This window comes from Tasmannia lanceolata, unplaced genomic scaffold (assembly GCF_043159265.1).
Source record: "Tasmannia lanceolata isolate RefF3 unplaced genomic scaffold, GAP_Taslan_0.1 ptg000007l, whole genome shotgun sequence".
Taxonomy (NCBI): Eukaryota; Viridiplantae; Streptophyta; class Magnoliopsida; order Canellales; family Winteraceae; genus Tasmannia; species Tasmannia lanceolata.
Window position 1 is genome coordinate 18,930,296 of NW_027518684.1, and position 14,093 is coordinate 18,944,388.

Sequence of the window (14,093 nt, forward strand, 5' to 3'; positions counted from 1 at the left end):
ATGAACCTAACCACTTGATGGGTGGCTTTCAAATGGAAGATTAAGTTTAAAGAAAGGATAATCGGATGATCTTAAGTTCATAACCATACAATCTAGGCCACAGTCCAAATCAGATCGATTGGAGGATCCTAACCGTTAGATCAAAGAAACCCTTTGGTGCTTTGTTACCCTTTCCTAAATTGGTCGATGTGGACCCCACTTTGGACGAGCCATCACTTCAAATGGTTGGATTAAAGCGAAATGTATCTCTTTGTTCGTGTGGGTCCACATCTAAATCAGATTTGAATCACTGATTACTCTCACTTGCCACGTGTACGGTGGAGATTAGGAAGAGTCACAGTTTGAGGAGCTCTCGCGAGCCACTCTTTTGTGACGTGTCGTGGATTTGTCTCAGACTCGTCTCACCCTATTTTATCCCAATCTCACCAAATCCAACTTCACTTTTCACGACTTTGAACGACGATTGGTGGTTCGGGGAGGAATAAAAAATGTAAGTTATATATTCCCCCCTTTTATTTACTTGGGACAGCCCCATTTAGTTTATTTATGACTTCTCTTTTACGCTAGAAGGGGGCTCTCTTAAGTAAAAATGGGGGTGAATATATTAGCAGCCAAAGGAAAAAACAAAAAGTTGGCCAAATTTGACCCTAACAAGTATTCAGAATCAATGAAATTCGTTGAATATTCGACTTTCAGAGCCCTTTAAATCTGCCAAATTGATCTTTCTCTTCAATACCCAGATCTATTTTCCATTCATTTGGAGGAAAATCACAGGTTTGAGTTCTCTTCTCTTTTGGATTTGCTCTATTTCGTTTTCTTTTGTGATGGCTTTGATCTATAATTAGTCTATGGTTTCTGTTGTGGAATCTTGGATCTGGGTTTGTTTCCTTTGAGGGTTTTTTTCATCTATTTACTTCATCATTTTTAGGTGATTTTGCTGTTAGGGTTTGGTTAAAATTCTCATATTTGTCATGTGTGACAACAAATTTTGTAGGGATTTCTTATTTAGAAGAATTTCATCTTATTCTTTTGTGAGATCAGATTGTGAGTTCTATTGAAAGAAACTCATCATATTCATTTTTAATGGATCAGTGTTTTTTTTTTTAAAAAAAAATTTGCCCTTTTTTGTTTCTGGTAGATTTAACTGAAAGAAACTCATCTCAAGTTTGTGGAGTTCTTGTTTTTGGTAGATCTGCTTAAAAGACCCAGAAGAATTTTTTTTGTATGAAACACTCATTTCTTATAAGTTTAGTCAAGATCTCTCTACAATTAACTTGGATCTGTTTTAAGGGGTTATAGATTGTTAACATTTTCATTTAGGGGAATCTAATTGAAGAATCCCATTAAGTTATTGATTGAGATTCTCAACTTTTTTGTTTTTTTTTCCCTCAGTTAATCTGATTCAAGAAGCCTACCCCTTTTCTTTTCTTTTTCTGTTGAGAATCATTTAGATGAATCTAATTGAAGTATCCCATTAAGTTATTGTCTTAGATTCTCAAGTTTTTTGCTCTTTTTCCCCTCAGTTAATCTGTTTCAAAGAAACCCACCCATTTTTTTTTCCTGATGAGAATCATTAAAATGAATCTAACTGAAGGATCCCATCAAGTTATTGTCTTAGATTCTCAAGATTTTTGCTCTTTTTTCCCCTCAGTTAATCTGGTTCAAGAAACCCACCCATTTTTATTTTTTTTGTGATGAGAATCAATTAGATGAATCTAATTGAAGGATCCCATCAAGTTATTGTCTGAGATTCTCAAGTTTTTTGCTCCCCCCTCCCCCCCCCCTCAGATTATACCCCAAAAAACCAAACTCTTTTCTGTAGTCTGATTCTAGGTTATGTTTCGGGGAGGAACTGACTTAGTTTTATACGGATAGTACCAGGGAGATAGAGTCAAAATCGAAGTAAGTCATTATGATTCAACCATGGGATTGCAACAAAGATTCGTACGATTTAACTGATTCAAGAAGCCCACCCATTTTTTTTCCAATGAGAATAATTTAGTTGAATCTAATTGAAGAATCCCATCAAGTTATTGTCTGAGATTCTCGAGTTAGTTGCTGTTTTCTCCCCTCAGCTAATCTGATTCAAGAAGGCCACCCATTTGTTCTGATGATAATCATTTACTAATTTTTTTTTTATAATTTTTTTCTTTTTGATGGATTGTGGATTAGTATTTTGCTACCTTTTTCCCTGATAATCTCATTTTTTTTATAGGAAAAAACTATGGCACCTGTCTCCTCTAACCTTTCAAGAATAGGCCTCGCCGGCCTTGCTGTCATGGGCCAAAATCTCGCCCTCAACATTGCGGAGAAAGGCTTCCCAATCTCCGTCTACAACCGAACTACCTCCAAAGTCGACGAGACAGTCGAACGAGCCAAACTCGAGGGAGACCTACCTCTCGTGGGCTTCCATGATCCCGAATCTTTCGTTAACTCAATCCAAAAGCCCCGTGTCATAATTATGCTTGTGAAGGCCGGGGCCCCTGTGGATCAAACCATCAAAACACTCACTGTTTACTTGGAGAAAGGTGATTGTATAATTGATGGAGGCAACGAGTGGTACGAAAACACTGAGAGGAGAGAGGTAGCCATGGCTGAATTGGGTCTCCTCTATCTTGGTATGGGAGTATCTGGTGGTGAAGAGGGTGCCCGACACGGGCCTTCTTTGATGCCCGGAGGGTCCTTCGAGGCTTACAAGAACATCGAAGATATCCTTCTTAAGGTCGCAGCCCAGGTTCCAGACAGTGGCCCTTGTGTCACATATATTGGCAAAGGAGGGTCGGGTAATTTCGTTAAGATGATTCACAATGGGATTGAATACGGTGATATGCAATTGATCGCCGAGGCTTATGATGTGTTGAAATCGGTTGGGAAGCTTTCCAACGCTGAGTTGCAATGTGTTTTCTCTGATTGGAACAAGGGAGAGCTTCTGAGCTTCTTGATTGAGATCACAACGGATATCTTTGGAATTAAGGATGACAAGGGTGATGGGTATTTGGTAGACAAGGTTTTGGACAAGACTGGGATGAAGGGTACTGGTAAATGGACTGTTCAACAAGCGGCCGAGCTATCAGTTGCCGCTCCCACCATTGCATCGTCTTTGGATGCAAGGTTCCTTAGTGGGTTGAAGGAGGAAAGGGTGGCAGCTGCTAAAGTTTTCAAAGATGGTGGTTTTAGTGACATTTTGTGTGATCAGGTCGTGGATAAGGCAAAGCTGATTGATGATGTGAGGCAAGCTCTTTACGCAGCAAAGATATGTAGTTATGCCCAGGGGATGAATTTGATTCGTGCAAAGAGCATTGAGAAGGGATGGGACCTTGAATTGGGGGAGCTCGCGAGGATATGGAAAGGGGGATGTATTATCCGTGCTATTTTCTTGGATCGGATTAAGAAGGCGTATGATAGGAACCCGGATCTCTCGAACCTTCTTGTGGACCCAGAGTTTGCCAAGGAGATTATTGAACGGCAATCTGCTTGGCGCAGAGTTGTTTGCCTTGCAATCAATTCGGGTATCAGTACACCGGGCATGTCAACTAGTTTGGCTTACTTTGACACTTATAGGAGGGAAAGGCTTCCTGCTAATTTGGTCCAAGCTCAAAGGGATTATTTTGGAGCTCATACTTATGAGAGGACTGATATACCTGGAGCCTTCCATACCGAGTGGTTCAAGATTGCGAAACAGTCGAAGATCTGATGTTCCTCGGTGAGTCTTCTACTTATCAAATGATCATCATTTTAGTACAATAATTTTTGCCTTGGGGCCAAAAACTTGGATGGAACTTGTGTTGCTCTTTGAATTTGTCTGTTTGAGATTAGAATTTTGGAAATCCATTGGATTCCTTGCAGCTGGTTGTAGTTATGTTATATCTGTTGATTTGCCAATCTTGCTACTTTTTTATTTCTGCATTGTGGAGACCCACAACTTTCACTCATGATATATCCATGAAAATTCTGGGTTTCACCTAGATGTTAGATTAGCTGCTCCTTTTATCCATATGTTTTGTGAGCATGCTTCATGGGTTGATTTTAAGTGACTGGCTGGGTGAATTCACTGATAGAACACAAAGAAAAAGGGAAAAACTCGATGAATGATTATCTTTTCGCCATTAGATCATGATATGAATGTGATAACAAGTAGCCCCCCATATGTTCCTGGCATAGTTTCTTTATCGCCATTAGGTTATGATTTGAAGGTGATAAGGGTTTTTTGTTATTTTCATATCACAATGTTAAGGTCACAAGAAGTAGGCTTCAATCTGTTCCTCACATTCTTTTACTTATTTTAACTTTTTTTTTTTTTTTTGAGTGTTTACTTTTACTTTTACTTCTTATAACTAAATTCAAAAACATTTTGTATCAATCCAAGTTTTCTTTCTATTGACAGACACAACACACGTGTAGGCTTTGATAATTACTTTTATGGAAATGATATCCACATTCCCTAGTTTTGATTATCACACTCATATCTTAGCTTTACAGTTTTTTTATGGCTGTTAGCAAATATTTTGAGAAGTGTTCTATAAAGTGAGGAGTGCCAGTGTAAAAAAGAAAGAGTGCAGATATCAAATTCCCTTGCTTTTTAACAGCATACAGTTTAGTTTTATGTGTTGAACTACTGTTCTTATACACAGCTGGCTAGTCTTCGAAAAGTTGTTACCCTTGAGTGAAAGGATGCTACATGAAACACTTTCTTCTTTCTCCTCTATGCGTGACACATGTATGTCATCTAATTGTGAATTGTTGTCCTTTGTTCATATTGAGTCCTGAAACATACTTTGATTGGATGATTAGCCATGAACATCCCTAATTGCTAAGCTAATGGATATTTTTACATGTTAAATATCGCAGTTGCTGAGCAGCTGTTCAGGACAATTCAGTTATTGTTATTTTCAATTCAGATCACTGCGAGTAAGGGGAGATACAACTCAGCTCAACTCAACTAAGCCTTTGTCCCAAACTAGTTGGGGCGCGTAAGGAGAGATTGATCTTGTAAATAGAACCATCGTAAAGGGAAATGATATATTTGCCCCCTTTTCTTCCTTGTGACAGCTCCTTGTAGCGTAAAAGAATAGCATCAATACACTAGATGGGGCTTTCCAAAAGGAGGCCAATATATCACTTCCCTTAAAATTATATTGCATCTATAACAAGTTAGCGGGATTTACTTTTTGATTAGGGACTTAATGTAATCAGAGCAAGCCATACACATTCCTTACTCCTTAGGTTTGTGCTTGTGCGTTTCAATCAGTTGGGAAATATGACTCAGATACAACCCATATACCTTGTAAAATACCTCCAAAAGTTATGCCTTGTGAAATAACTCCCTTGGCAGATTTTGAGAAAGTTATGCCTTGGCACTTTGGGCCTTCCACAGATTACTAATGCCATCCATGCTGATGCTTCTCCCACAAAGATGCCAAAATATGCAAGTCTGCTTGTGGCAACACAGAACCATGTACAAGTGGTGCAACTTTGATAACTCTAAAACCATGATAAATCTAAGCCTTTCCAAACTAACAGGTTCCTTTAGACAATTCTTCAGTGGTTTTGAACTTTTATATTTGTCAGAAAAGCTTGCTATTTGGGTTCAAAATTGAAATCACTTGTCAAATTCTTGAGGAAATTAATTTTATCTACTCATTGCTCAATATAAATTCAGCTGAGATTTCTGCCCACAAAAATAAATCTCAGATCTCAAATTCGAAACCTCTACAGAAAATGAGGGAAAAGAAGCTTTATATGGACATACCCATCACAGTGTGAAATGCCTAAATCACACTAAGAGCCTTGAGCGCTCTTTTAGCATGGTTTTCATTTATCATGTGTTGGGAATCCTGATTTGCATGCATTTAGCATGTTTTACATGTATTAAGCTTTTCTTCCCTCTATAGTTTTTATATCTTAAAGCCTTGAAGAAAAAATTTCTTCTTGCCAAAGAAGAAAAGAAAGAGAGCCCCGAGACATTAACTCTTTGCAGCTGTCATCAAAGTTCAAGGTTCTTAATGTATATTAGTTCCATTCATTTTGCCAATATTCATCTTGTTTCATTATTCTTGTCTAAGGGTACATTTGGATGCACCTAATATAGAGGAGGAAAAGAATATGGATTCCCATTTCTTTACTTTCACTCTTCTCTTTGGGGCCGTTTGGATACATGATTTTATAAACCAAGATTTTACAATCTTGAACTATAAAATCCATGTGTCCAGATGGCTCCTTGATTTGAGAGGAAAGTCAAACAATGCAAAACAGCTTGCATGTGTAAAATTTAGCAACCAAATAATGCTAGTAAATGGAATGTGTCCTTTTACTTTAATTTACCCACTTTCTGGTGTATCCAAATGGACCCTAAGGTCATGTTTGGCATCCATGAATTTGTTTTCTTGATAAATGTAGTCTCTCAACAAGAGTGCTGATGTTGTCCCTGTCTAGTTTATCATCATCAAGGTTAAGGCATCGGCCTTCAGCCTTGAGGTCGAAGGTTCGATCCCAGCTTACCTACCAAAAAAAAACTTAGTTTTTGAAGTGGTGAGAGAGGGGTTAGCGTGGGTGGGAGAAGGACAGATTTGAGAGGCACCAATGAGTAGAGGGTGAGAGAAGCATGAAATACAAGGAAACAAAAAACTCCACTCAAGTTTATCCAAAAGTAAAATAAAACCCAGCTTGCTATCCCCATAGCAAACAACCCTATAGGGGTTCTAGGATACCTACCCATTGGGGCTATTCTTGACATGGAGGGACGATAGAAAGCCTATCCAAGGATAAAATAAACCCTCTCTTGATATCCAAATGAAAAATAGCCCCATATATGTTTTTTCGAGATTTTCTCACTCTTTCCATCTCTTTCAATACAGAAAATGAGTAGTCGATTTGCCTCTTGCCCTACAGATGCCGATTTCTATGAAAATTTTATTAATAGGGAAATGATACTCCCCCTCCGCCCTCCTTAAACGGATAAAATCCCCCCCTTTGACGGTTTCTGTGAGAATGGTTCACTGCTTGAGGATAAATTCACCCCCTTTAACATTTTTCTCTGCCTCTGAAACTAAAGGAATGACGTCACGAGGAGGGGGAATATCATTCCTTTATTAATAATATCATCAAAGATTGTGAATATCCTTGGGGATATATCTGTCCGGTAGATAATACCTGTCTCCGCCAATTAATCTATCTTCCTCAACAATTAGAAACACATTTAAATGAACTACGTGGTGATTCATTAATAGCCATTTTTAAAGAATTTTTGCATGATTTTTACCACGAAGCCTTAGAGAAGGTTGAGGTGGACAAACCAAAATTCAAAGAGCACATGGAGATAGAGGCTCAGTACTCATGGGTGAGTTTCTTTGTTTTCTTTTTTGGATTTTCTTTTCCACCTTAGCTACTAAAATTAAATCAGTTCATTGTGTTCTCTGTTCTTCATTTTATACTAATTTTCCATGGCAGTAATTTGAAGAATGATATTTACGAAATTTTAAGAAATGGTTGCCTTGTAATAAAGGTGGCAATTATGATGGATTCTTGTGAGATTGATGGATGCAGAGAGACGTACCCCATCTATCTTTAACATCAAATTTCTCACTTAAAGGAGCAACATAATGAGTTTTTGAAAGCTATTTTTAAGGAAGCCCAAGATGGCTTTCAGCTGAAACAACGATATTATAAGAAATAGGATGGCTTGGGATAAAGATGGAATTGAACCTCTGAACTCTATGCCTCTCTTCTTTCTTTTTTTTCAAGGTAAGGAGAAATAAGAAGCTCAAATGGAAACCCGCATTAGAATAATAACCATAAAAAATATCCAACTCAAAAGTCACAAATTAGACCACAGACAAATATGAAGACAAAGTCTTCAAACAAGACAAAAAGAAGAAGAAAAAAAGCAAATAAACACCATCCTGCCTTGGTGTAACCCTTTGTGGGTCTAAATTGGAATGAGTACTTGGGAAATGATATCTGCAGTCTCTTGTCTCAATAAGGACATTGCTCTGTTTTCACGTTTCTAGTTAGCTACTAAAGCAGTTATAACTTATAACCAAACAATCACAGAAGTGTTTAATAAAGTGAGAGGTGCCATTATCAAAACAAAGGGGGTGTGAATGTGATATCACCTTGATACTTTTGTCCCCCAACCAGAATTCTTTCTAATTACATACGTGTCCAGGAATACTTGAAAAGTTTCTGCAAACCCAAAGCCCAACAAATGCAAAACCAATCCAAGAACAGAATCCGATCACCAAGCATCCAACTACAATCCAATGGGAAAAAAGCAGTTGAGTCTACCTTGAAAAGGAGTAGAAGATTTTGTCACTAGAAAGAAAATTAACACAAAAGAAAAGAAGTACAGGATTTTCTCTATGATTTTATATCAGAGGCTAAGCTGGGGTTGGGCATGTAGCTCAATGGTTGAGGCTTTGTTTCTCCACCTTGAGGTCGTAAGTTCGATCCCAGCTTACCTACCAAACAATCTGAGCTATTTGAATTAGAACATATTTTCAGTTTTGCCTCTTATTTTCTTTCCTCAAGGAGTGCAAAACCAATAATAGCTGGGTGAGTCCATCTTTTGTATTTTTGAAACATATAAACTGTTCATATGCAGTTCATAAAGGTCCTTTTATCATTATCATTGGGCTTTTTATCATAGTTTCAAAACTCCCTCACGTCATCACTCCCCTGAGTCGACTCCCTTTTACCACGGTCGCATACCTATGCAACTCAGCGTTTTTTTTTCCGTACAAAGTCAATCAAAACTACGTCGACTCTCCCGAGTTATGACAGCATCAACCAAGTACTTGACCGCATCATGCCTAGTTGACTAGGGTTTACTTTAGCAGTGTTATGACCATCATCTGCATTTTGAAACACTGTTTTTTATAACAAAGTACTTTGTATGCATTTTGCAAAGGTCCTCTGCTTGGAAAGGTTTATGGCCATGATTTTTGGACTATAGCCTGGCTATTGATGATCGGTTTCACTATTTGTTTCAAGGGATTTGCTAGGCAATTTCGCAGGCAATTTCGCAGAAAGCCATTTCACGGTTGGCTTCTGCACGTGAGAACAGCCACACAGGTTTAATTTTCTTGCCCATCTTCTATCATATCTACTGGAGGACCAGTATTTGGTCCAATCAGAAATGATTCTATCATTGATATATCTAGGAGAGTGATGAATCAACTCCCCATGTGTCTTTCTCTCTCCTCTAGGTTAGAGAGAGAAAGAGGAGAGAGATAGACACATGGGGAGTCGATTTATCACTGCTGCCCTATATCTAAGGTGGCTGTCCTATCAAGCAAAAGCCAGTTGCGAAATGGCTTTCTGTTAAAGTGCCTACCAAGTCCCTTGTTTCAAAACTCAACTGCATCATCCTCAACTCGGTTGGCCAATGCAAAGGAAGATGCCCAACTAAAGCTTGAGCAGCATGATGTGATGTTTTGTGTTACGGTCCTGAGTGGGGGCTCACCTAAGTATGTTACTGGGTGGGACCCAGCCTAGTATGGGACACGTTTAAAGGGCCTTGCCTTGTTGTAGGTCCAGCCCCATGTGTGGGCCCCACACCCATACTCAATTATCGACTATGTATAGGACAGGGGTTTCCTATATGTAAAAGGAAACAAGGTTTTCTAATTTGGAAAACCAAGTGGCGTGTGTGGGTGTGTTGCCGATTGGGGGAAAACCAAAAATAGTGGGTTGTGCACGTTTTCTAAAAATGTGAATAGAGAATAAAAGATAATAAAAGGAAATAAAGAAAAAGAAAGAGAGAGGGATGAGAAGAAGAAGAAAAAGAAAACAGGGGTTTTTTCTTGGGTGCTCTTTTGGAGGTTTTGTGGGGAATCAAAACCTAGTTTTTTGGAGCGTTTCTTCTTGAAGATTTTCACCGCGCCGTTGAATCCTCTCGTTGCACAGAGATTTCTTTAGGATTTGGATTTCTTCGACTTGAAGATCGAAATGGGTATTTTTGGTAAAAGTGGGTTTTGTTGTTCGCAACGAGGTAACCCTTTTATCTCTCTTATTTCTTGCATTGGCTCAAGTTTCGGGTGAAAACTTGAGAGAAAGACGTTGTATTACTTATTTGATTAGTGGATATTTCGTCGGATTCGCCCAGTGGTTTTTCCCTCTTCGTTGGAGGGTTTTCCACGTAAATCTCGGTGTTCTCTTGTGTGATTGCTCTCTTGATTGTTTGGTTTCTTTTATCCACATATTTATTTACTTCGTAATTTAAGTGGGTTTTCTTTGGCGAAAAAACCCAACAAGTGGTATCAAAGCTGTGGTTGTTTGGAAGCATAGTTGTCTGTGTGGATTGAGATGGAGGAGAAGATTTCAAAAAAAAAAAAAATGTTGTCTTTTAACCTTATTTTTGTAAGAATGAGGAATAGAATTAAGGGTAAATCTATTCGGAATATGTCTTTTTTTTTTTATAACTTTGGCTACAACTTGGTTGGCTAACCATATATTGATATGGAAACGAATTTAGAAATTTTCTTGTGTTTTGGTATACTCATATATTATTTTTAATAATTTTCTTTTCTCTATATCCAATCAAACATTTGAGAACCATAAAATTCTGGAAAAGCTTTTTCTTTACAGATATTACGGAAATTAAAAAGAGTAATGCTAGGGAAACGAGAGTAGGACCTAAAAGGGGACCGAACAAATTGTTTCACGCCACAGCATCACTAGTGACGTGAGCAATTCCTTAAGTTTAGGGAAATCATCAAAAAGTAAATTTTTCTTTAACACATGGCATATTCTCACTGCAGGTCCCGTTTTAGGTCCTACTCTAGGTCTCCATATCATTTTCCGATTAAAAAGTTTTTTCTTTACAGATATTACGGAAATTAAAATTTTCTGTGTGAAACATATTGGAGAGTGGAATTAGGGTCGGGGGCACTACTGCCCCTTAAAATCTAATAAAATTTCCGTAATTTATAGGTAGTGTGTTTTCGTAAAGTCCCTTTTTTTTTTTTTTTTGAAATGTTTTTCGTAAATTCCCTTAATCTGGATTTTTTCCCAATAGGGTAAGTCAGATCTTCTTAAAGCTGTTTTTTAGGTAATTCCCTCACCAAGCAACGGACATTAATGGAATTAAATGCTCTCTCTGACTAAAGTTTCCATATCTACATGAATACCAACTAACGAGATTTTATATGGTTTAAAAATGGGATGATCCAGATCGTTCATTTGTAGGGCCACAAAGTAAATAAGTTGTGCCCAAAAATCATTTTCATAGGATGGTCCTAACCCTCCCATCTATAAAGGGACAACCTTTTTAGGTTAGGATCCCTTATGAAAATGAGTTTTGGGGCACAAACTATCTACATTGTGATTTGTGGCCAAACAAATGAGTGGTTTGGATCATCCCTTGAAGTGGGCTCGTACAGTCCTTTATTGTAAAATGGTGGGTCCCACTTTATAGGATGATGGGCCACAATGTAAATAGGTTGTATCCCGTAAATCATCTCCATAGGATGATCCTAACCCTCTAATCTACAATGGGTTTGCCCGTTATAGAAACCTCTATAGATTGAAGGGTTAAGATCATCCTATGGAGATGATTTGTGCGGTGTAACCTATTTGCTTTGCAATCAAACAAATGAACAGTTTGGATCATCTTAGCGTGTGGACCCATGGTACTTTTTGAAAAATATTAGACTTCACGCGCATACAACATATAAGAACATCACATCAGTGCTCAAATTCTCATCCCATCATCACATCCTCTCCGCGTCGAGGGGGCTCAACACGCGCTTCACATGTCGCCACATCGTCGGATGAGCCGATTCCTTCTCCTCATCACATCCTCTCTGCGCTAAATGGGGGCTCGACACGCACTTCACTCGTCGCCATCTCGCCCAATGAGTCGATTTCTTGGTGCACACTCAATACGTTATCACCCGGCCAGCAGAATCGGTGTCGGCCTCACGGCCCCATCAAGCATATATCGCGAGATAGACGAGTGCCTCATGGATTTCTCCAGCTTCGCGGCCTATTCGAGTATATCTCACAAGCTAGACCAACGCTTCAGCTTCACAGCCTAGTTGAGTAAATCTCGCAGGCTAGACGAATGCTTCGGCCTCACGGACCCATCTAGCATGTCTCACGGGGTAGATGAATGCCTAGTGGACTGCTCCAGCCTCACGGCTCACGGCCCCGTCGAGTACATCTAGCGGGCTAGACGAGTGCTTCGAGGATTTCACCAACAGAACAGCCTCACGGCCTTGGTAAGCACATCTCACTGACTAACCAAGCGTCCCCCCCAGCCTTGGAAGGACAACCACCTAGAACACCTCTTTTCTCTCAAAAAAACTCGAGTGCGGACAGAGTGTGAGCCTTACAGCAACAGCTGGCCCTTGGCGGCTAGTCGTGCTCCAAGGCCATCTCACCACCCATATCTAAACTCTTGCCTAGCCTCCCCAGAGTGCGAACACATACCGCGGTATGTGCTCGAACAGGCGAACGGAGCAATGAAATTATGGAGATACGAGGTGTACAAAAAAAATTCAAAATTTTACAAGAAAGGCTCTGCACCATTATACACAAGGAAAATCAAATGCATCTAGGGTCGAAACCTGAGGCCGGGTTTACACTGAAGCATAGAAACGGATAGTGAAACCTATGCTAAAGCCATCCCAAGTTGGCGCGCAGGGGAATGTAATGCAGGGGCGTATATGCGATAGCGGAAGCTTTGATATAAATTGATGTAGGGTAGGCTAGCTAAGGGTAAGAGAAAAACGGAAGGGCTGAAAATAGAAGGAACTAAGCTGAAATAGGGACTCGGTACAGCAGCAGATGGCTGTATTTTTTTTGGGGTAATCGAGCAGCAGGTGGCTCGGTTGTGAGAGGGCAAAGAAGAGCAGCGGATGGCTCTTGTGCAATTTCCGTGCGGCAACAAGGCAACCAAATTTTATTTCCAATCAAAGATTTTTTTAAAAAAAAACGTTACAATAATGCCTTTTTATAGGCTTTCATTGGCCATTCCTAACTAGACTCAAAGTAGGAAACGAAAACAAGAAAATAATTCAAACTAATATAGGACTCTATTGAAGAGCAGTAATCAATGTGGACCGTTGATTTGGGCGCCGTCCGATTGGATCATCAAATTAGTGATTTGGTAGTCCGATTAAGTATCCGACGATCCTAGGAGTTGATCTTCTTGACCGTGCGATCCATCCAGATGCACCTGCATATGCCACTAATACTTCCAGTCTTCCTGCTCCGCCCCACCTTTCCTCTGAAGAATTCTTGCAGTCTAAAACAAGCAGCAGCACGAGAAGAGGAAACCCGAAAAGCCCGAGAACGCCAGGCACTCCAAGCTTGCTGCCTCTGTCGCGGTGCCCTAAACATTAGATTGACACCAAGGGATGTAAGCAGAGGCACTCCTTTTATAGACCACTCTGCACCGTTCAAGATACGACTGACCGCATTCACAGTGTGGATCGGATCGTGTCTACTCGGATTCAGTCCCCAGATTGCACCACTTGGATCCATCCACCGCTCCCTTGTAATGGCCATCATTATGGTGCTTCAGTTTCCCGTGGGCCCCAAGCGCTGACTCTCACGCACTAAAAACAAGTCTGGAAGCTGAAGTGACTCCCCTCGTCTAAGCATACTCCCCCGTCCGAGCAATCCTACGCCATAGAAAGCACCGCGCAGATTTCAAAATTGTTACCACTACTCCCTCGACTCGTACCGACTCGAAGAAGTGTGGGGCATTGTTGGGGGTAAAAATTGAACTCTAATATGATGCCAACACGTGGCACCACCATCAAGACGAGGCCACCCGGCCGAAACAAGAGCACATGGTCCCTTCAACGGATGGCCCACCCAGGACATCTCCAACTCCGAGTGATCTTAGAGAGGACCACCTGCCATCTCATCACTATCTCACAATGTCACCACCAGTACCCGTATCAGATCCCGCGTCCATTGTACCAGATTCTGCACCTGCCAGCCGCTGATGATCTATCACCATCTGGACAAACAGACCGCTTATCCCATCACATCACTCTCCAGGATCGTACCTGCATGGTCATCCACGCTGACGTCTCCAACAATATACACGGTCCAGGTCACTGCAACACCGCGCCTAAGAAGTT

The 14,093-nt window shown here is 40.1% G+C and overlaps 1 protein-coding gene across 2 annotated transcripts; it reads left to right on the forward strand.

The window, feature by feature from the left end:
• Nucleotides 1-616: 616 nt before the first annotated feature.
• LOC143882197 (6-phosphogluconate dehydrogenase, decarboxylating 1) lies at nt 617-5,215 on the forward strand. Of its 2 annotated transcripts, XM_077385657.1 has the most exons (3): nt 617-774; nt 2,216-3,703; nt 4,849-5,215. In XM_077385657.1, exon 2 carries the CDS (start codon nt 2,225-2,227, stop codon nt 3,692-3,694), a length of 1,470 nt encoding a protein of 489 aa, XP_077241772.1. In that variant the 5' UTR covers nt 617-774; nt 2,216-2,224; the 3' UTR covers nt 3,695-3,703; nt 4,849-5,215. The 2 variants fall into 2 exon arrangements, with proteins under 2 accessions (XP_077241772.1, XP_077241771.1); XM_077385656.1 differs by lacking the exon at nt 4,849-5,215 and having other exon boundaries at nt 2,216-3,977.
• The last annotated feature ends 8,878 nt before the right edge of the window (nt 5,216-14,093 follow it).